This window comes from Sycon ciliatum, chromosome 1 (assembly GCF_964019385.1).
Source record: "Sycon ciliatum chromosome 1, ocSycCili1.1, whole genome shotgun sequence".
Lineage (NCBI taxonomy): Eukaryota > Metazoa > Porifera > Calcarea > Leucosolenida > Sycettidae > Sycon > Sycon ciliatum.
Window position 1 is genome coordinate 52,732,644 of NC_088643.1, and position 22,725 is coordinate 52,755,368.

Below are 22,725 nucleotides of genomic sequence, written 5' to 3' on the forward strand. Positions count from 1 at the left end.
CCATGACTAGCCAGCGGCGGCAGAACTTCACATCACGTGGCATGGTTAAATAGGTTACCCTGGTATAAAACAGTGCAAAGCAGGGAGTGGACGTGGCTTTGGCTGTTGTTTTCTTTTCTAATTGGCTGGCTTTGTACTGGTGCACAGTGACTGTAAGAGAGTTTAGCCCAAGGCAGGGTACGGACCTGCATCTATCAGCCACACGGTGCAAATAATGTATTTTGTGTTTGTTGCGTGATGTGAAGTTCTGCCATCAAAGACTCCGTACCATAGCTGGAGTTTCGCACTCTTGGGGGTTATGTTTTCATGATATACTCAATCTCCCAACAGCTGCTTCCTCCGGAAAGCAATACGTCGTGATTTTCAAATTCAAATCCTCCGTAGCTACTATGCTCAGGAAGTTTGGCCCAGTGAACGAAACAACTTCAAGACAATGAGTGGATGTACTTCTTTCAAGTATATGTACCCCGTTATACAAAAGAAAATGGCTCACTTGGAGTCACCATTGCTCGATTCCTCAGTGCTCAATTTGCTAGAACTGACGGGACGATCAAAGTCACGAAGTTTTTGTTTCCGGAGGAAGTAGCTGTTTGGGCCTTGTTTATATACTGTACCGGCAGAACATTTCGTCGGTCAATAATTTCGTCCAACTCCAAAGAAAGGGAGTTCGTCCGGTTGTAAATTTCGTCCATGGATCGTAAGAGTTTATTGAAAAGCTGGACAAATCGACTTTAGTCCGGCATTTAATTTAGTCCAGAAGCTCCTTGGACGAAAAAGACGAAATTAAATTCCAGACAAATATTTCTGCTTACCCAACAGTAGGCCTGATCAGCAGGGCTCAGAGTGACTGGTCGCCAAACTGTTTGCTATAAAGTCTAGTGAGCAAGAAAGGCATTTTAAAGCGGCTCAAAGCATCAAAGTGTCAAATCTATATATACATGTACATGTATTATAATGTACTCAATCTGCGGACAGAACTGTTTCGTCCTTTGTGGACTCATCGGCGCAGCACGGAGAAAATGAGGCCGAGCCTGATAGCAATAAAAAATAAATATTCCAAAGCCAGATTTAAACCAGGTCTGAACGTACCTTGTCAGAGTGCTCAAACTGACAAGCCAGTGAGCTCTGCGTAATGCAAACAGCAGAGGCACTACCCCGCATGAGAGTGCTCAGCTACTACAAGAGCAGGAGCGAAATACTCAATCTGCGTACAGAACTGTTTCGTCCCTTGTGGACTCATCAGCGCAGCACAGAGAAAATTAGGCCCAACCTGATAGCAATGAATTATAAAGTGGATAGCAACATCGGTCTCTACGATTCTTAGGTCTCCACCCCTTCTCAGCTACTTCTTTACACCTCAAACTCCAAGCATGATCAAGTTACATGTAATATTATCATGGTTGTTCACCCCTTATCACTTCATATACCCAAGTATGTTGTGTTGTTTTGTCTAGATTGGCCCGAAGTTCCAGTGAGAACTGTCCCCAGTCACCCATGCAACTCATCACCACTATACACCAGCAGCTCCTGGTAATGCATGCAGACCTGCGTAAGCGCCTTGAGCCACTCTTTGCCGGTGCAGCGAGCTCCATCTCTCTGCAGAACGTCCACGGCGATGGCCTGCCGTTCATCTTTCATCTCTGGCTCGATGTTGGATGGGCATTGATGGCTAATCTTGGCACCCTGTCCAAGCTTGAAGTTGGTAAGCTACTTCATGAATTCATTGATTCAGCCTGTTCAGCGCGTGTGTGTGGTGGTACATGGTGTGTGTGTCTGGGGGGGGGGCAAGCCAACGCAGTCGATATTCCCGGATGATGTCCGCGACGTCACAGTCAATGCCGAGGGTTCGGGCCATGGTAACGGAGGTGACGCGGTTGTCCCACTGCATGTTGGCCGGATGAACGACGACCGTATGCCGAAGCGAGTTTTGTTTGGGGAGCTCCCTGCAACACGCCCTCGCCATGGTCCACGCAAGCGGTGGCGTGATGTCATCGTGGATGATCTCCGCTCCATCAGCCCCCCTGTGCCTTCTGACTGCTGGTTTGATGCTGCCCAGGATCGCTCTGCCTGGAGGCAGATTGCTCATCGTCGTCCTCCCGCCCGTGCTCCTCCTGATCCTGACTCTGGCTTCCGCTGCGCATGTGGAAAGGTCTGCCGTCGTCCCGGAGATCTCAAGCGCCACGCTCCGTACTACAAAGCCAGCAGATAGTCCCTTCGCTATCATTGCCAGCGGCAATGGGCACGTTCAAGGTTCAAGGGCGGGGGGGGGGGGGGGGGGGTGATCAAGGCTATGAAGTGCAGTACTATGTACAACTGCACGTAAGATCAGACTTGCTGTGCTCGATTGTTGTGCACATTTTCATTCGCTGGCACGTATTGTGTGTGTGTGCGTGCGTGTGTGTGCGTGCGTGTGTGCGCGCACGTGTGTGTGTGTGTATGTGCAGCCTTGCAAGCCGTTGAATGGTGTAATCCCAGCACAAGTTGCTATGTCTAACATAGCTGTTCGCGATCATCGCTTCCGCGATGGGCATGTCTGAGGTCTGAGGTCCGAGGTGTGTGCATGTGTGTGTGCGTGCGTGTGTATGTGTATGTATGTGTGTGCGTGTTGGTGTGCGCGTTTGTGCTGGTGTTTTATGTGCAGACGGCTACCTGCCTGATGCACCTGGTCAACTGCTAGCGCATCACTGTCTTGCTCAGGTGGCAGATCTACTGCATCTGCAGTGTAGTGCCATGGAGAAGGTATGTTAGGGTGCACACACATAGAGAAGGTATGTTAGGGTGCATCTTCTCCTCATGTCGGCAGTCAGCCTTCTCCTTGTGCTCCCTTTGGTTGGTCTTCAGGGTGCCTGCCAATTTGGCAACATCCTGTCGCAGTGTGGTGGAGGTTAGCTTCTTTGGCTTCTTCTTGCCACATGGTGACATTGCTGATGTAAGAGGTACCACCTTCACATCATCATCATCGCTGTTGTTGTTGTTGTTGTTGTTGTTGTTGTTGTTGTTGTTGTTGTTGTTGTTGTTGTTGTTGTTGTTGTTGTTGTTGTTGTTGTTGTTGTTTCTGATCGGTGTGTAGACTTGGCCAGATGTGAATATGTCAGATCTTATGCCTTGCACATGTATCCTTGAAGTATGGCAGACACTGAGACTAGTTCTGGACTGGAGTTCAGAACTAGTTAACACCATGGTGAGTGATTCAATGGCTCACTTATAGAGGTATTGATTTCCTTTCCTCGCCAGGTAAAAGTAACGCGGCTACTTTTGTCCCAGTTGTGGCAAGAGTACATAACCCCAAGAGTGCGCAACTGCCTGCACAACCTCTATGCTGTGCTGCGACGGCAGAACTTCACATCACGTGACATGGTTCAAAAGGTTATGCTGGCAAACGGTGCAAAGTGACCACAAGAGAGTTGTACCCAAAGCTGGGCTGCGTACAACCCAGTATCTATCATGCACAGAGTGCACGGGTTCATCACGTGATGTGAAGTTCTGCCGTCGCAGACCCCATAGCTGGAGTTGCACACTCTTGGGGTTATGTACTCTTGGTTGTGGTGATAGTGGTGGCAACCGAACAACACCTGTGTGTGTGTGTGTGCGTGCGCGCGCGTGTGTGCGTGCGTGTGTGTGCATGTATTTTTTGTGTTGCGTTATCATGATTATGTTGCTGGAAGTTCTGCCGTATTTGCCACAATGTCCCGTGAATAGATAAGGCACTTATCGATATCTCTGATGAAGCTCTACAGAGCAGAAACCGGTTAGATAAAATGAATTTCATAACTTAGAACTGTTTTGAAGAACTAGAAAGTGTGTTGTGTCGGGGTTCCGAAATCCAAAACTTTGGACCACCCGAACGCAAACCTCAGAGCATTTATCAAAGCTGAACTTCTACGCTATAATCGCACAAACACCAACATGGCTGATGTACTAGCCATAAGAAGTCTGTTCTGGACACGCCTCCGCCGAAGAGGATACCCACCCAACTTCCTGATGAGTGTTTTCTGTGACGTTCAGCCTGCTGTGTGCAAAACTATCAAACCAAAAACTTCTCATAGTTGTGATGATAGCATTGTTTTCTCCACAGCATTTCACCCTCACTTTGTACATAATAGCAAGCAATATAGAAATTTAATCAAACAATGTTTTTTCAAAGACGGAAAGATTGTCTTTAGAAAGACAAAACAGCTTTTCTACTAACTTGTTTGTTCTCTTGGCAGAGCTCAATATGCTCTGCATTTTGGTGGGAAATGAAATGTCATTTCCCACCAAAAATCTCTTTTTTCCCGCTTGCAATAATGACCTTCATAGTGCAACACACTATATTACTGACCTTTAGAATATAGTACCAACGTACTGCTGTTTCCACATGCAACATTATTGCACTTCTGTACACACCTGCAATAGTGCTGCACTGCTGTACGTACCCGCATGGTGGGAAATGAAATGTCATTTCCCACCAAAAATCTCTTTTTTCTCGCTTGCAATAATGGCCTTCATAGTGCAACACACTATATTACTGACCTATAGAATATAGTACCAACGTACTGCTGTTTCCACATGCAACATTATTGCACTTCTGTACACACCTGCATTATTGCTGCACTGCTGTACGTACCCGCATGCAATATCGCTGCACCACAGTACCCCCTTGCAAAAATCGACCCCCTTTTTTTGCAATATTACGCCGTACTCAGCTGCACTTGTACAAAGTTTACATTGTATCAACTGCATTGCATAGTTTCATTTTTGCTTTGTTACTGGTACAAAACCACAGTTCTAATTTTGTTCACATTCATATCTCTGATGAAGCTCTACAGAGCAGAAACCGGTTAGATAAAATGAATTTCATAACTTAGAACTGTTTCGAAGAACTAGAAAGTGTGTTGTGTCGGGGTTCCAAAATCCAAAGCTTGGCCTGTGATTGTGCTATGCGTGTATGCTGCGTTGCTCGGGTGCTCGGTCGACATCCGTGATGTCTCCCGGGCTGTGTACCATTTTGCCCTTGTGTAATGCGTACCTTTCCGTCCTTCCTTTTTTAAACTTGTTCATGGTTTTCTGCAGTCATTCTGGTCATTGGTTAACTCCTCTCTCCGGGACCTTGCTTCATCATCTCCTGCAAGTGACGATGCAAGTGACAATGAAGCCAAATCACCACTGTATCACTGGCAACAACGCTGTGATACTGGTAAGGTGGCAGCTGGGCCATTAATATCTAGACTGAGCCGTTCATTTCTATATTGAGCCACTCGTATCTATATTTCAAGGGTCTTTAAAACATTCCAACCAATTTTATTTTCAACCCGCCCGCGAATGTGTATTGTAGTAGCGCACTAACTGCCTGCACTTTCCACGAAGGCGGAATTATTACCAGCACTACCTCTCCCTATTTCTTGACTCAATTTGATGTGACCAACTGATTGATGATTTGTTTCTTGCTTGCCGTGATGTGTTTGTGCAGGTCAACGTCGTTCTTTTTGCTGGCTCTTGTTGGCAAGCCTGAGTGAACTGTATCATTTCGATGAGCTGGGTGTCTATGTTCAGGTGAATCATCTTCTTCTCTTGATTCACGTCTCTTAAATTGTGTCATGTATACTGTTCTTCAAGAGTACTTCAAAGTAGTTGATTGTGCTACCCTCAGAAGATGCTCAGGCCTCTTGTACTCAGTGTCATTATTTGCTAAGTCCATGTACAAAGGAGTGCGAGTAGTTTCCGTTGCCCCCCCCCCCCCCCCCCTTTCCAGTGCTGTCAGGTGATCTATCATTCATTGATCACGTCTAGTTCGGGAAACGAGTGTCTTTCTGTCCGGTTTCGGGCCGATGTGATCTTTTCCGCACAGCAACCTGCAAGGACCTACTCAAACTGGATATTCGTGCAAGACCTTCTCCGCTTGTCAATAGATAAAAATGTGAGTTGAGTCGTGATGCTGTTGTCTCATGTCTCTATGACTTACCATTGTCGTGGCCATGTATGCTTCACTGGTTGCACATCCTTCTCTTTTTTCTTTCTCTCTCTAAGGCCGTTGTCACACTGCACGAGTTTCTGGCTGACCAGCCGAAATGCGTTGTGCACTTTCAGTGTCACTCCGCTGACTGTCTGGTCACACTGCATTCTCAGCACCGGCTATATGACTGAAAATCTCTCTCTCATCTCTCTCTCTCTCTCTCTCTCTCTCTCTCTCTCTCTCCTCTCTCTCCATCAGGCCACGCCTGCAACCGCTGATGATCGGATCAACATCAGGTTTCTGCTTACATCACTTCTGTCACTCGCTGATGCATGGCCAGCATCTCAAGATATTCTATTGCTGCTTTGGGATGTCATGCACCGGTTCCTGGTGGGTAGATATCTACACTGAATACCCGGTATCTTGATCTGAGTGCAGCGTGCAGCATGCTGTGGTGTTTGTGATGCTAGTACATGTACATGTATTGTATTGTATTTATTTAAAAGGATTCTCCAAAAGCAAATGGATGCTTATCACGGAAGTCTCCTACATAAATAGAGCAAGAAAAATGGGGAAATGGGGGAGAGGAGAGGGGAAGATGTAGCGTGCATGCTTGATGCTCTGCTCGTGTGCTTGATAGTGCTTTTGGTTTGGGATTGCTTTGCACCCTGTTCAGCATAACAATATGCATGAACGTATTATGTTTGAGTACAACTCTCTTAGCCTGTCCGAATTGGCTGTGTTGTTGGTGTTGCTGATGTTGCTGTTGGTAATGGTGCTGGTGTTGCTGTTGTTGGTGATGTGTTAACCTCTCTCCACAGACAACGGGTGTGTCTCGTGATCCAAACCAATCTCAGTAAGTGTACGTTTGTGTCCTCCACTCTGACAACTCTGGCCAATGGACGTGCGCTTGCTGCTCTTGTGAGGAATCATGAAGATACTACCGTTGTAAACAGTAAAACCTTACTGAAAAGTACATTCTCGTCTCCGTTCTGGGGCGAGGGGGGGGGGGGCTCACCCTGGCTGCTAACACCCAAATATGCGTAATACTACAGTAGTATCTCAGCGGCAGATGCAGCGCCTAAAGGTGGGTTGCCGTGAGTGTAACGGAATCACAGCCATTCCGTTCCCCGGGACGCAGGACACAAAGGACAAGACTAGTTTGGTTTACATAATTATTATTGACATTACGGAAATGGAGACAACACTCCAAAGGACGAACAAGAAGACTGACAAAAGGACTCTCGACTACAAAATCGCGCATGCTCATATCACACATGCACGCGACTAGACGAGACAGTTTGGGGAATGCCATCACACAGGAAAACAACACATCATTTCACAACACCTGCCCCCTTGATGACATTCCACAAAATAATAAACCGACACCACGTTCCACATGCACAACAGCAAAAGGAACCACAGCAAAACAGAAAAACCAAAACCAACCAACAGCTTACATTGTAGCACAACAAAACTGGGCCACGACACAGGGCCAAACCAAGACACAAGAGCCGACACTCTCAACCAAGCCGCACCACAGGGCCAAACCAAAAAACACAAGAGCCGACGCTCTAAACTCAGGCACACAAGGATAACCGAAACACGAGAGCCAAAGCTCCAACAAATAACAATATGCGCGCAGCAGCGCAAAATAAATCTATAACGCAAATTAATGCAGAACGCCGAGAAGAGCAACATACCGACAACCAAACTCAACAACACAGCAACGAACTGAACAGCGAGAGAAACACGATCAGACAACACAGCGAGCAAAACAACAACAAGACGAACAACAAAGGACGACACACAGTCGGTGATGCCAGACTCATCCACTGGCCTCTGGCGAGCCACGGCCACACGCTCCATGCGGTACCTGCCGTCCCAGGCTCCAGTCCCCAGCTTCTGCCGGTCCACCACCTTCTCTGCCTCCTCTCCGCGTCGTCTTCCGCTTCCACCAGCTCCTCATCTCTCCTGATCACCTCCATCCCCACGCTTACTATTATTTGTTGACGACGACGAACAGACTCATGACAAACTTACTCATCCTCTGCGTCCCGGGTTTCGGCACCACGTTGTAACGGAATCACAGCCATTCCGTTCCCCGGGACGCAGGACACAAAGGACAAGACTAGTTTGGTTTACATAATTATTATTGACAATACGGAAATGGAGACAACACTCAAAGGGACGAACAAGAAGACTGACAAAAGGACTCTCGACTACAAAATCGCGCATGCTCATATCACACATGCACGCGACTAGACGAGACAGTTTGGGGAATGCCATCACACAGGAAAACAACACATCATTTCACAACACCTTACTGTGTGTCGTCCTTGTTGTTCGTCTTGTTGTCTTGCTCGCTGTGTTGTTCTCTCTCTGTTCAGTTCGTTGCTTGTTGCTGTGTTGTTTCAGTTTGGTTGTTGTCGGTCTGTTGCTCTTCTATTCGTTCTGTTGTTCTCCGTTGTTTTTGTTGTAGATTTATTTGGTGCGGCTGTGCGCATGTTATTATTTTGTTGGAGCTTCGGCTCCCGTGTTTCGGTTGGCCTTGTGTGGCGTGGTCTGGTTGTTGAGCGTCGGCTCTAGGTTTTTGTTTGGCCCTGTTTCGTGGCCCGGATATTATTTTAGAGCGTCGGCTCTAGGTTGATGGTTGGTTTTCGTTTTTCTGTTCTGCTGTGGTTCCTTTTGCTGTCGTGCATGTGGAACGTGGTGTCGGTTTATTATTTTGTGGAATGTCATCAAGGGGGCAGGTGTTGTGAAATGATGTGTTGTTTTCCTGTGTGATGGCATTCCCCAAACTGTCTCGTCTAGTCGCGTGCATGTGTGATATGAGCATGCGCGATTTTGTAGTCGAGAGTCCTTTTGTCAGTCTTCTTGTTCGTCCCTTTGAGTGTTGTCTCCATTTCCGTATTGTCAATAATAATTATGTAAACCAAACTAGTCTTGTCCTTTGTGTCCTGCGTCCCGGGGAACGGAATGGCTGTGATTCCGTTACATGAGGGCTTTTTTTAGACCTTTACTTCGACCAACTCAGTGCGCCTGTCTGGTTACTAACGCCATAGCAGTGGATATCACGATGGCGTCACTCTCTACTTGTTTCTTATGTTGTTTTAGACCATCGGTTACTGGCTGGATTCAGCAGTGTGAAGAAGCATGCAACGCATCTGTGAAGCTGACAGCAAGCCCTAGGTACAGTCGAATGTCACTTATCCGGTCGCCGGTTATCCAACAAGCCCGGGGGTGGTAATTTTATGACTCTCAACAGTAAAATTCTTAAAAAATATATTTTTTGTATATTATGCGGTGTAATATGCATTTACTTGAAGTAGATGTGGTCAAGTATGCTAACATGTATGTGTACATGGAGCAATTCATGAATATACATGAATATATTTGGGTATTGTGTACATAAATCAGTGAAATCCAGCCATATATGCACGTAAAAAATGATATCAGTTATCCAACATTATTCAGTTATCCAACATGCCTGATTCCCGAAGTGGTCGGATAAGTGACATTCGACTGTATACGGTTTGTGCAACTGTACTTCTAAAAGAAAGGACCAAAATGTTACATGTTATCCGTAGTTTGTGTCCAGCACTAACAGTAACAGTTATAAACAAGATGTTGTGTAGTCAGAAGGTGCAACAGCTAGCACACTACTCGGACTGATGTGATACTGACATTCAACGACCTGATGATAAGCTCTATCACGTCTTGGATGCGCAAACCAACAGCCTTCCAACTTGGAAGGTTCTAAGTTATGAAATAAGTTCAAATAACATGAGATAACATGGAACATGTTGGTCCTTTCTTTTACATGTAATCCTTGGCTCTCCATCCAAGTCTTAACTGTACTTCTGTATTTCCTTCTACCTACGTGCCTGCTAGCATGTTTGTGTATTTGAATCAAGAGTAGCTTGCTTTTGTTTTGCACTTTTTTGGCTGCAAGCCAGTGAAACTTGTCAAGTGTGTGTTAACTTGATAACCATTGGGAATATCGACCCTCGATCGGGCATGAGAAAACTATTGCGTGTTCGTGGGCGTGCGTGTGTGTGTGTGTGTGTGTGTGTGTGTGACGGCGATAGAACTCCGCGCCAGCTCCTGTTTGGTGCGCTCCTTCCGCCGAGGCCGGCTTGCGGTCCTCGGAAACGGTGGCGAGACTCTGTCAGAGCTGACCTCTCCGCAGTGAACATCGGCCACACGGAATGGTACGACCTCGCCCAGGAGCGTGGGAAATGGCGCAGTGCGTATTCCGCTCAACCAGTACCGCGATCGGCTCAGCGTGACACTTCTGTGCTCTGCGATGTTTGCCAGCGTACTTTCGCCCACCAGAAATACAAGAATCGCCACAAGTGCCTGGCCGAGAGGAGGAAGCCCATATCTGAGCAGTCCGGCAGCCGACTATGTAATGCGTGCGGGAGATGGTTCTTGAGTGCTGGCGGGCTAGCTTCGCATAAGTGTCTCTCCAACTCGGCTGCTGAAGTGGCGTCGGTCTCGGCTGTGGCATCGGCAGACTCGGTCCGGAAACAGCGGGTTGCCCTGCCCTGCTGCAGAGCGCATTGTCTCGGCTGCGGTCGCTGCTGCAAGTCATCCCGTGGTTTCGACCTGCATAGCTGTGCTAATTTCCTGTCCAGGAAGTAGAGCGGCGTTTCTGGGTCCAATGCTGAACTCAGTGCTGTCGACCCCTGCACAGGGGACACGTGACCATTTGATGGCAGTGTTACCAAGGGACCAAGGTGTGTGTGTATGCGTGTGTATGTGCGTGTATGTACGGGCATGTTTGGATATCATGCTGTTTCTGCTGTATGCCTAGTGGTGAGCTGTGGTGGTTGTTCCTCAGGGTTCTGGCTGTAAAGCTAAGAAAGCCACAGGCTGGAGTCAGTATGTGGATGCTAGTGAAAGGAAGGTATGTGCGCATAATGTGCATTGTGTTTTGAAAACGTTTGGCAGGGTTCGTAGCCAAACATATACACCAACTTTCAGGGGATTTCCCCAGGGTCATTTCAAGCGTTTTCACAGATGCCATAGGGTCGCCAGACACCACACACCGTTCTCGTGCGATTAGACTCATTAGAGCCCTCTCTCGAATAGTGCCCCAGTCTCAGAGAGACAATGAAAAAATAAAGCCCTCTCTTGAACAGTGCCCCCTCCCTGGGCTTGTAATCAAGCGGATGTGCAAGTTAGTTGTTTTGCTAATGTTCTTGTCCATGTACAGTACTGCTCAGTGAAATCCAGTCGCTTCGCTCCAAGCATGCGCCGGGCGCTGCGCAGCCCTAGACCTGCGAACACTGGGCTGCGGGATGATGCAAGGCGCAAGCTTGAGTGACGCCGGCGACTGGATTTCATTGGGCAGCACTGTACATGGACATGTAATTGCCCTGGTGGATTTGGGATCAAAATGGCAACTCTTCTTGCAGTTTCTGTTGAGTCATGACGGGTCAGTATAATCATCCTGGTTAGCCGAGTACCAGTACCTCCGTGTTCGTCAGACGAGATGTCCACACGTCAAGTCGAGTAATGCTCAAGATCGATCGAATACATTTCAGATGAGACGTACTAAGTAGAGAGGGCAGCTACATCCTGATTCAGTGGCACCCAGCACTCAGAGCAGTATAGCAACAGGGACATTACACATGCCTCATGTACCTGGCGTTTGGTGGCAATTGAAAGATTGCGATCCACGAAAACTGTGCCACGCAGTGCCCCAAAGGCCCTCGATGTTCCAGCGATGCGTGGTTTTTAAAGTATCATGAGCCACAACCCTTTCTTGTGTGTGCGTGTGTGTGTGTGTTTTGTGTCTGTGTCAAATTCCAACTAGTCCTTCATTCAATGTCCTCTTTGATGGCAGTCACAACATGAGGTGATGCAAAGTGTGCTATGTAACTCTTCTAACTCGTCAAGTATATTACTGTCATCTCTCTCTCTCTCTCTCTCTCTCTCTCTCTCTCTCTCTCTCTCTCTCTCTCTCTCTCTCTCTCTCTCTCTCTCTCTCTCTCTCTCTCTCTCTCTCTCTCTCTCTCTCAGATTCCTGAGTCGATTCAACCGTCGTCGCATGCAAGAGCTCAGCTGGATTGGTTTGGAAAACTTCTGCAGTTTGTTCTTTGTCTTGGCTCTGTGTAGTGACACAAATGATATTGTAAGTTCACCAAGGGACTGTTCGTAGGTACCTACAATGTATGCATTTTTTCCTAAATTCGTTCAAAATTCCCAACTCCAACCGGATTTGGGAGCCGTGAGGATGTCTGGCCACAACTGACCACTTGGAGACTGCGTTCACTGAGGTAGCTGCTCAGCCACTGGTACAGTTGCCCACGTGGGCCATATACATTTGGACTTGTGTAGGATACCGGGGTGGGATACTCGATCCAATGCACCTGCTAGCTGCTATGTCATTGGCAAGAATGCGTGCAGCGCCCTTTTCCGCGGTTTGCGAGACCAGCTGTCCAATCCATTTTGAATGCTTTCAATCCAATGTGACAGTGCATGCAGTGCTATTTGGGTGATCAAGGTACGAGTACCGTATAAAATAGCGTTACCGTTGTTTGCTAAGGGTGTCTATTGTCTAACAATGGTGTAGTTATGTATCCAATGTTTGAGTGTTGAGTGTCGAGTGTTTCTATTTTTGCCACTTGCCAGGTTTCAAAGATGCTTCCATTACTTGAGACAGTTCCGCTGTCTGATGTCAGCTGTCAGCTTGTCTGTTGGCGTGGTGAGTAGTTTTGATCCATTCGTGCTCTTGTTTTGTGTCACTGCTGTGGCTGGACTTGTCTACCAAGTATCAAGACTGATTTGTATGATTTCGCTGTGCATAGGTGTGAACTGAACACGTGCACACCTTCCTTGTGTTGTTAGTGAACTGATCAATCGGTCTCCGCCACCGCCACCACCACCACATATGTAGCACGGAGGATTGTACCGGGTGTGCTTAACAATTTCTTGCAGTGTCCAGTGCTACTGAATATCATACTGTAATCGTAATCACAACTTTGATGTAAATCATTAATCACAGCTTGTTACTCCTCTGGATCGGCATGATTACCTCTTTGTTTGTTCTAGTATCTTGAGTTGGAGTGCATCCAGTTGTTTTGCTGTACTTTCTTTGATTGATTTTCTTTGTTGTAATTTCTTTGGTGTCCTTTCACCCCCAGGTTTGCTGGCAGTACACGTCCTGTGTCAACAGAAGCGTTTGCCAGTTGATCGCGTGCAGAAATCACTGTCAGGTCGTTTTTCAATGATACTGAAGTGAGTACTTGCTGTGTAGTGCAGGGTGTTCGGTTCGAATTTTATCAGCTCAAGGGAGTTGTTATGGGGAAAGTGTGAAAGAGTGCCTGTCGCCAGCAAGACTCTTATACAGTAGTGGAGAAAGGTATTTGCTGGGGGCCAAAAATGTAGTTTATGGTAAGTTTGGAGTATTCTGCCCTGGTTTGCTGGTGAAGATTTCTGAACGTTATTCTCATCCCAAGACAATACACTGGATATAGTTTCCATGGTTTCCATGGTGAATTAGATCGGCGGGGAGTGAAAATGCAAGATTCTGTGAATGTCAGTTTTCGCAAGAAGCGCACGGTACGGCTGAAACTTGCTTTCAGGGAAAGGGACAGGGATTTGGGATTGGGATTTCGTAGTGATGATGTCCACTGGGGCCAGCGGGGTAATAATAATGGGTAGTTTTATGAGATGAACCCTCTTTCTTCATCCGTCATACCGAAGTCAAGCGAGCTGAGCGACGGTCTACGGACGGCAATTGTGTGCCTGCACAACCATGGTAAGGGCTTTTCTGAGATTGCTGAACTGTTGGAGGTCAATCTAAGAATAGTTCGCTACATTAGGCCATGGTAAAAATTATCTTTGATTCTCAAGTACGCTCGCACCAATTTTTGGCGGCGCACCGGCGATTTTTTTTATTTCTATGCATGCATATGCGCACATGAAAACAGTCAATGCGAAAGGCATGAATCAGGGAGTAGTAAAATACCGGTATTTTTCTACTCCCTGGCCTGAATAATAAAATAATTATATGAACCTGTGACGTACATATGTGTGACCCTGTCTTTGGAAATAAAAAAATTGTGGGAAATAAAATATAAAATCGCTCGCTCGCACCGATTTTCACAGGCTCATGACCTGAGAATCAACTTTATTTTTTACCATGGCCTTATGCAGAAGTTTAAAAGTCGACGGGATCTGCTGCTGTGGAGCAGTGCTCTAGACGACCTCGCAAGACCGGCAACCGCCTCGATCGCCGCCTCCAGGTCCTGTCGAAGCGGGATTGTTTTAAAACTGCACCCGAGCTTGGCCAGAAGATGAGCCAAGCAACTGAAGTGTCTCCAACAGAACTGTTCAGCGCCGTCTGACTGCTGTTGCCCTGAAGGGTTGTGTGGCCAAGAAGAAGCCGTCCATCTCTGAACGAAATTGCCCCAGGAGCATGCCGACTGGACTTTGGCACAGTGGGCCAGAGTGCTGTGGACTGATGAGTCCAAGTATATTATGAAGGCCTCAGATGGCATAAATGATGTAAGAAGAAAGTCTGGAGAGGCTCTTAACCCCAAGTGTCTTCGCGGAACCGTCAATCACGGAGGCGGCGGCATCATGGTCTGGGGCTCGATGTCGGCAGCAGGTGTTGGTCGGATTTACAGGGTCCAGGGTATCGTGAAATCCAACCAATACCTGAAGATCCTGAAGCGGCACATGGTGCCCAGCATGAAGGATCTGATTGGGAACACCGATGCCATCTTCTGTTTGGGAACACCGATGCCATCTTCTGTTTGGGAACACCGATGCCATCTTCCAGCAGCTACATGGCACTGATCTGTTGTAGCTATTTCCCGAGTCTTTTTTTGCACACATGTATAATATAATATGTATATCCTTGTCACTCTATCACACTGATGCTGTTCGCACTGCTTGGTGTGTGTTTGTGTTTGTGTGTGTGTTTGTGTGTGTGTGTGTGTGTGTGTGTGTGTGTGTGTGTGTGTGTGTGTGTGTGTGTGTGTGTGTGTATGCAATTGAAGATCATGCCTGGCCAGTGGATCTCCCGAGCAGTTTGCTGTGCTGAACCATGCGCTGGACTGCCTGGAAGAGCTACACGACAACAACTACCTTCGTTCCAGCCTGCATCACTTCCTGGGCCCCGACTGGGCAACTCTGCTGGTGGAGCCGAAGCGACGCGAGCGCGAATGCTGCCGGTTGTTGGAAGCATGCGTGTGGTTCGTGGAAGTCGTACGCTCATCCAGTCTCTTGGCTAGGTAAGCTAGCTAGGCATCATTTGATCTTTTAAACTGTATCTTATGCTGAATTACTTCATATCCACTCTGCATCGGTAGTGTCGTTTAGCGACATTTGAAAACATGTAAAGATGATGTAAGATGAGCCGAGGTGTCTGCGGAGACCAGAGCTTGAGTGGATGAGCATTTTTGATACTAGCAGGCTGAGTTGGACATTGTGACAACTGTTCGCGCCCCCTGTACTTGGCAGCATTCAGTGCGCGTTGCGTAACGCCTGCTGTGTTCTTTTGCAGTTATTGTATCACCCTATACTATCCATGGCTCGAGTCTGATATTTCAGTTTGGTTCAGACCTTCACATTGATGGCTGCAGTGGGATTCGAACCCACGCCTCCGCATAAAAGAACAAAAGTACTAGAATACAAAAATATAACAATTGATTTGAAATGTGCCAGCAGACCCGATTTCTAAGTTGTCACTTCCACTTCGAACCATGCCTTTTGTGTATCCCTGTGGTGTGTGTCTGTGTGTGTCTGTGCGTGTGTCCCGCGTGCATGTGTCCATGTGCAGTTCTGAGGAGGGAAGCGAAGGCAGCTCTGAGAATGCAGGTGGTAAGCTTGTTATTACTAACTTCTCATACAATGATCGCCAAGCATGCATGGAAGACTCTCTACATTGTAGTCCTGATTAGTATTTTACTTTCCCCCGGTCTGTAATGTGGAATGGCGACGTCTTCATCAGGTACGTCGTGGCTCGAGAAAAAAAGTACTGCATGGCATAAATCTGATGAAGGGAAAACCGCATCAGTCAGCAGAAACAAACTCGCGGCCCAGCTTCGGTGTGGGAACGCGGAAACAAACTTGGAATGAGAACACAAACTATGACGTGTACATTGGCTAGTACGCGTACTCTGAAGACTAGAGAAACTACAGTGCACATAATCCCATGACGTTGAGCATCATGTCAACGTCGTGACAAACCCTGTGTCGGCTACACCAAGACCATGAGTACCTGTTGTAGGCAGATAGGCATGCACTTCATCTGTCTTTCTTCTTAACGTTAGGCTGCACACAATTAGAAAACAAAGAGAGTTAGGGACACTATGCATGCAGAGGTTCTACTGGTTGGTAGTGCACGGGCAGCTTGCTCAGGTTTCTCTGGAGGAGAGAGACTTTCATGTTCACGTGCTTCATACAATTTTTCGGCACAGAATTCGTGTGGACTGGCTTTCTTAGGAATCATGTTTCGTATGGAAATTTTGCGTTATCGAGCGCAGAAAGATTTTCCGTGTACAAATTTGGTACGAGAAAGGTCGATTTTCCGTGGGAAGTTTTCATTTCGGTACAAATTTTCAAAACAAAAGTCATAGCCCGGGACTATGACGTTTTTGCGATCGTAACCTAGGCAATGATGGCAAACACATAATTTCCGTACTCCGGAACATTTCACTACTCGAAAACGACATAAAATATTCGTAGCGCCTCTACGGATTTTGGCAACGAAAATCGTACTCCGGAGCCTCTCTACTGTGTATCCTCTTTCATCTTTGTGCCCTAATAGAGAGGTTCTGCACAACGAAAGTTCGAACGAAGTTTCGCGACAGGCCTTGCGAAAGTGTGTACGAATTTTCGCACGAACTTTGTGTTCTGCACATTTTCGTAGTTTGCACGCGTCAAGTGCACGTACGACATGACCCAATCTCACGAAACTTCCTACGAAAGTTCATTTCGCGTTCCCTGCAAGTTTCGCGTCCAAAGTTGCGAAAGTTCGTGCGAAGTTTCTCAGTTCGTGACGTAGAGCGAAAGTTCGTACACATTTTCGTTTTGCAGAACCTCTCTATTATTACTTGTGGAAGTCAAGCAGGGGGACTAGCTCACATGGTAGAGCGCTCGCTTAGCATGCGAGAGGTACCGGGATCGATACCCGGGTTCTCCAGGCAGTCTTTTTTTAAACATTTTTTTACAATTCTTCTACACATACTGTAAGTTTTTACCAGCCAATATTTCTCCTTCGCATGATTGTACATGAATGGACTGTGTTGAAGTAACATTTTGGGGAAACAGTCAACCTTGCGAATAACGTCCCTCGATCGTACATGAGAAAAGGGTCGCTATTCGCGAGTTCTCGTTATTCGTGAGGCTGAAAGTATGCAGTCATGGTCACTACAAATTGTAGGTCCGAAGATCTTGTCGGTGTTTGGGAGTTTTTGTTAAACTTGTTACCGGTATACCCATCGTCGTTATTGCCGAGTTTGACTGTACTTGCTATTCGAATTACTGTTGTAGGTCAAAGCAAAATATTGGAGCCGACATGTTTCTTAGGGAAGTGTGGGTGTATAATTATGTAGGTAGGTATGTATAGAATAAACACTTCGGCCTCATGTTTATGGGAAAAAAATTCTTTTAACTTCTCGCCTCCAGCTCGGTTTTTATTCTAAGGTTTGCTGCTTCCAATAAACATTTGGCTTCAGGGGTTATTCTATACAAAATTTTCGTTCATAGTATGCCAGGTTCATGCTGCCAATAATAGTGTGTTGTGTGTACTTGGTGACTTTGTGAGTCTTGGTGGATTTGTGTGTCTTACCTCCTAGGCTTGTGCAGTGCACTGTGGCAATTTGTTTACCCATCGTTGTGTCAGCTATCGTACCACCAGCACCTCAGCACGCACCTTGGTCACCAGGTTGCAGATGTGTGCATGGTGTTTGCTCAACTCTCCTACTTGTTGTAAGTCTGCACATCTGCTAGTATACCTGATACGGCCATTATTACCACCCCTTTATGTTGTATTTTGTGCTGGCCATTAGCTGCTGGGGGATGGTGCTTGATGTGTACTGAGTTCTCCTCTGCTTGCACTGTTGTTTGTTGTGTGTTGTTTGTTCTTGTTCTTGTTCTGGTTTTGGTTCTTGTTGCTGTCGTTGTTTTTCCTGTTGTCATCCTAGTTCTTTTGTGGATTTTCCAGTGCTAACAGTGACTGTGTTATGATTGCTGTGCATTGTGTGGTGTTGTGTCACTCTTAGTCCCGTTACTGAAGCCAAAGGCCAAACCTTTCAAGGCATAGTGGAGCAGTTTGGCTTTTCTGAGCGTGTACCTGTCGGGTAGGTCGCCCTACGTGTATTTATTATTATGCTGTAGTTCTTCGGAATACTAACTGTGATGGCGTGAGCCCTCATTAGTCTACTGCATTCTCCACTCTGTGTCCAATGTACAAACAGCCATGGTGGGTGACTTTACCAGTCCGGCCCCTCTCTCTCTCCCTCTCAGGATCCGTCTACGCTTTCTCAGTCACCTGGTTTCCGATAGTGACACACATCAGCTGCTGTTGTCCGAGGGCAAGTCGACCATAACTATGCTTTTCCACTGCTGGGTAACAGCCATTGTCAGCTGCAGTGGATCAACATCGGTGGATCAGAAAACTCGTGATCAGCTTGTGGAGTTTACCAGGTTAGGTTTTTATTTTTATTTTTGCTTGAAAACCATGCACCCAATTCGTAAAAAAGAAAAGAAAGAAGGAGAAGAGAAGGCAGTGAGGAGACAGCAACTTTAAAAGCAATCAGTGGAAAATCGTCACTGATTGATATTGTGAATATTTCATTGATAATAATGAATTTCTTTAGTGTTCTTTTGGTGGTATAGTTAACACCTGATGGCATTATTATCCGGTGTTATTCATTGTTATCAATCAGTGACAATTTTCCACTGAAGAAAACGTTCTGGAAACTAACCTTGCTACCTTGCTTTGTGTGTGTGTGTGTGTGTGTGTGTGTGTGTGTTTGACATGACGGCACAATTAAGCGAATGAGGAGAAAATACAATAAATACAGATGCAATATATACCTTCGTTGTACGCTGGTGGTATACCCAGAGCCTGAATACGATGCCAAATGTGCTGGGTGTAGTGGACAAGCATCCCCTGCTGTCTGCAGCCGGAAACTCCTCAGCACCTGCTTCAAGCACTCCTCGCTCAAAGTCGGTAATAATTATCGCAGGTTCGAGGATGGGCAGATGAAATATTGGTTTGCAAGGTATGGGGTGACAAAGTATGCATGCAGGGGCAGTACAGGCTGAAATTGTAATGCAGTCGATATCGTGTTTTAGCCATCGGAGGCTGAAATTTAAATGCACTGAAAATGTGTAGACGTACAGTGGGTAGAAATTTAGAAATTCTCCTGCTGCTGATGGACTTTCGTTGGCCACGGCTGCCAAACTTGTCAGGTCTTACTGTACGAGCTCATACATGTACAGCATGCTGCTGCGTGACTGAAGCAGTGACACGTTTTGCTGTGTTTATTCTCCACTATAGGGCTATGGAGAAGCTGCCAGATATCCAACAAATCTTGCAGGTCAGTTTTTTTACTTTAGTTTTGCTTTAGCATGAAGATGGAAACATAGAAATCTATTCATTTGCACTTAGTCTTCCGCTGTTTGCTTGTATTTCTATTAGTCTGGGGAACGATTAGCTCGTTGCCAGGCCAAATTGAAGCACATATAAATTTTTTTGAAGGAAATTCATTCTAGCGGTGCCTGTAAGTGTGGATAATGTGCTTTTGAAGATTCGTTGAGCACACAACTTCAAACCCGCATGGCTTTGTATTCTATACACGTTCTGTGTTACAGCTACCTGACCCACTGGATATGCCCGATCCTATTGACACCAGTCACATGCCAATGTGGGAAGCTTCACTGCAGACGTTCATCCGCTCTATTGGCATTGCCTACAGGTCACCCGTAAGTAAAGGATGGGTTTGGACACAAAGTACTTAGCCTTTTCCACTGCCATTCTTCGATCTGTATGAAATAGACAACCTCTTCTCGGATGGACTACACAACATCTTACAACATCTTGCTTATGACTGTTAGTGTTGGACAAAAACTACAGATAACATGACTGTATCATTTTGGTCCTTTTTTTAACCTCTTCTTCTTTTTTTAGTGGAGCAAAACAGAAAGCAGCAGAACGTAGACAATTATGATGCCTCCTAACCTAAGCCACATGTTCTGGACAAAGCACTCGCCCCTTCGTTTGTCGTTACAGTCACTGAGTGTTATTGGAATACTGAGTGTTGTTGGAGTACGTGTACATGTACATGATTTGCTCTGAGTTTCTCTGCTCTCTTGTCCCTTCACCACTGCTTTGCGAGAGCTCTGCAACAGTGCAAGGACATCTTTGTGTGTGAAGCTGTGAACTATATTTGTGTTGTTTTCGTGTTTGGCCTGTGCATCCTATATGCCTGTCTGCAGTGGTGGCTACTTAGGCACTCTCTGTATACATACATCTGTGTTGTACATGTGGCTGTGTTTTAGGAGAATGCTGAGAAACGCTCCCAGTACAAAACACAAGCAAACCGATATTTTTCCGCTATCCTCCCACTCGCTGAAGGGCACATTCTGGCTGAGAAGGCATCGCCAGCGCTCAAGTTAGTGTTATTTTAGAGCGTTGTGTGCAAGCATGTGCTTGCGTGCATTTGCTTAGCGGGCATGTGCTTTGCATGTGTATGTGTATGTGTGCCTGTTGTGCTGTGTCCTTACAGCCGTCTGTCTTTTACTAGGCTGAAGTGCATGTTTCAGTGGTTCAGGCATTTGGTGCCGTTCTCCGTGGGGCCCGAAGTGGGACGTTTCATTTATTTTCTCCGCATGTACATTGCTTATGGTTGCAACCTGTGTGCTTGTATGCGGTGTGACAGGGGTCTGTGTTTTTGTTTGTGGCGTGATGCGGATCTGTTTATCATAATATGGATCTGTTGATGTATTCGTCAAGGTATGATCTGCAGTAACGGTATCATCTTGGCGTCCCGTGCGTTTGTGTGTGCGTGCATTTGTATTGTGCATGATTGTTTCTTCCTCTCTGTCTGTCTGCCTGTCTTGCTGTCTGTCTGCCTGCCCTGATCACCATCACTGATGATTCCTACTGCAGATGCATCTATCGTATTTTAGGATGTGTTGTGCAGTGGTGCTCGACTCTACTGTATTCTCGGGTAAGTTGTTTGCTGTGGATCTGCTGTAGGTAGAAGTTGGGTTCTTTCTTCTTCAGAGGAGTGTTTCTAAGCATCCCAGGACCCTAGGCATTCCTAAGTACCCATGTACATGTAGTGGCCATTCCTTTGCCTCTACCAAGAGTACATGAAATTCAGAGTGCGCAGCTTCTGACTTTTCTGCATGTGTGGCCGTCACGGCGAAATCCCCAGATTACATCATAATTGGTGCAGATCCGAGGCGGGAAGTGGCGTAGTGCGTACAAATGAGCCGCAGTTGAATCCTGCTTGTAAGCACTATACGGTATCACAAAAATGATGATGTTATCCCGGAGTTTCGCCTTGACAGCAACCCATGCAAGCTGCACACTCTGGGTTTCACGTACGTTTGCCTCTGTCATGCGAAGCACATCTGGATTGCCCGGCTCTAGTAAACGGGAAGTATACCCTAGGCTAAAATCAAATGTTCACCAGTTGTAGTCTTCGGGGTGCCGAGTCGAATGGTCTTGGTCCGACGAGGCTGACAAGCTCCCTTCCTCCTTTATTCCCGATCGAACTCGCCACTTCCACCGAAACTGGGTGACTGCGCCCTACTGGATGGGGATTTGTATGCAGAATGTCACTAAAAGCGCCACTTCGTTCTTGTAAAAGCACAGATGACCACAATTGGCCCATATGTTGTAGTCTTTTGGATGCTGAGTCGACTGGTTTTGGTCCGAAAAGGCTGTGATGCAGATGGAGGGGAGGGGAGGGGGAGACAGACAGACATTAAAGGGGAAGTTAAGGCAAAAATTAAAATTTCACCAGTTGTAGTCTTCGGGGTGCTGAGTCGAATGGTCCTGGTCCGAGGAAGCTGAGACGCTCCCGTCCTACTTGAATCCCAATCGAACTCGCGCACTTCCACCGAAACTGGGTGACTGCGCCCTACTAGATGGGGATTTGTATGCAGAATGTCACTAAAAGCGCCATCTCGCTCTTATAAAAGCACGGATGACCGCGATTGGCCCATATGTTGTAGTCTTTTGGACGCTGAGTCGATTGGTTTTGGTCCGAAAAGGCTGCGATGCAGCGTTCCTCCTTTATTCCCAATCGAACATGGTTGAACAAGCGGTCACGTGCTCCTGCGTACGCCAGTCACCTGGCCACCGTGCCTGCAGGGTACAACTTACTAGCCTGTTTGACCTTTTTTGGGTGCAGTCCTGTCACTCGAGTTGAACCTTGGTGTGAAAGTTGTCGCCTGCTGGCGTGGGGACCAGGTGATTTGGGCACCCAGGAGCACGTGACCGCTTGTTCAACCATGTTCGATTGGGAATAAAGGAGGAACGCTGCATCGCAGCCTTTTCGGACCAAAACCAATCGACTCAGCGTCCAAAAGACTACAACATATGGGCCAATCACGGTCATCCATGCTTTTATAAGAACGAAATGGCGCTTTTAGTGACATTTTGCATACAAATCCCCATCTAGTAGGGCGCAGTCACCCAGTTTCGGTGGAAGTGCGCGAGTTCGATTGGGATTCAAGTAGGAAGGGAGCGTCTCAGCTTCCTCGGACCAGGACCATTCGACTCAGCACCCCGAAGACTACAACTGGTGAAA

At 46.7% G+C, this 22,725-nt stretch overlaps 1 protein-coding gene and 1 non-coding gene across 2 annotated transcripts in view; both read left to right on the forward strand.

Moving 5' to 3' along the window:
• The window catches only part of LOC135831010 (protein MMS22-like), a 48,739-nt gene that overhangs the window by 8,285 nt on the left and 17,729 nt on the right, over window positions 1-22,725 (forward strand). The window contains exons 6-27 of the mRNA XM_065343251.1: window positions 1,455-1,702; window positions 2,642-2,739; window positions 3,071-3,181; window positions 5,053-5,176; window positions 5,450-5,532; window positions 5,828-5,896; window positions 6,191-6,322; window positions 6,754-6,788; window positions 9,050-9,124; window positions 10,752-10,844; window positions 11,963-12,074; window positions 12,575-12,647; window positions 13,087-13,180; window positions 14,950-15,183; window positions 15,732-15,772; window positions 17,752-17,884; window positions 18,178-18,255; window positions 18,422-18,601; window positions 19,461-19,500; window positions 19,775-19,885; window positions 20,462-20,574; window positions 21,072-21,132. Coding sequence (XP_065199323.1) covers window positions 1,455-1,702; window positions 2,642-2,739; window positions 3,071-3,181; window positions 5,053-5,176; window positions 5,450-5,532; window positions 5,828-5,896; window positions 6,191-6,322; window positions 6,754-6,788; window positions 9,050-9,124; window positions 10,752-10,844; window positions 11,963-12,074; window positions 12,575-12,647; window positions 13,087-13,180; window positions 14,950-15,183; window positions 15,732-15,772; window positions 17,752-17,884; window positions 18,178-18,255; window positions 18,422-18,601; window positions 19,461-19,500; window positions 19,775-19,885; window positions 20,462-20,574; window positions 21,072-21,132 — 2,338 coding nt within the window. The remainder of the gene's footprint in view (window positions 1-1,454; window positions 1,703-2,641; window positions 2,740-3,070; window positions 3,182-5,052; window positions 5,177-5,449; window positions 5,533-5,827; window positions 5,897-6,190; window positions 6,323-6,753; window positions 6,789-9,049; window positions 9,125-10,751; window positions 10,845-11,962; window positions 12,075-12,574; window positions 12,648-13,086; window positions 13,181-14,949; window positions 15,184-15,731; window positions 15,773-17,751; window positions 17,885-18,177; window positions 18,256-18,421; window positions 18,602-19,460; window positions 19,501-19,774; window positions 19,886-20,461; window positions 20,575-21,071; window positions 21,133-22,725) is intronic.
• On the forward strand, window positions 17,024-17,096 carry Trnaa-agc (transfer RNA alanine (anticodon AGC)). The gene has a single exon. It is a non-coding gene; the product is annotated as a tRNA-Ala (tRNA).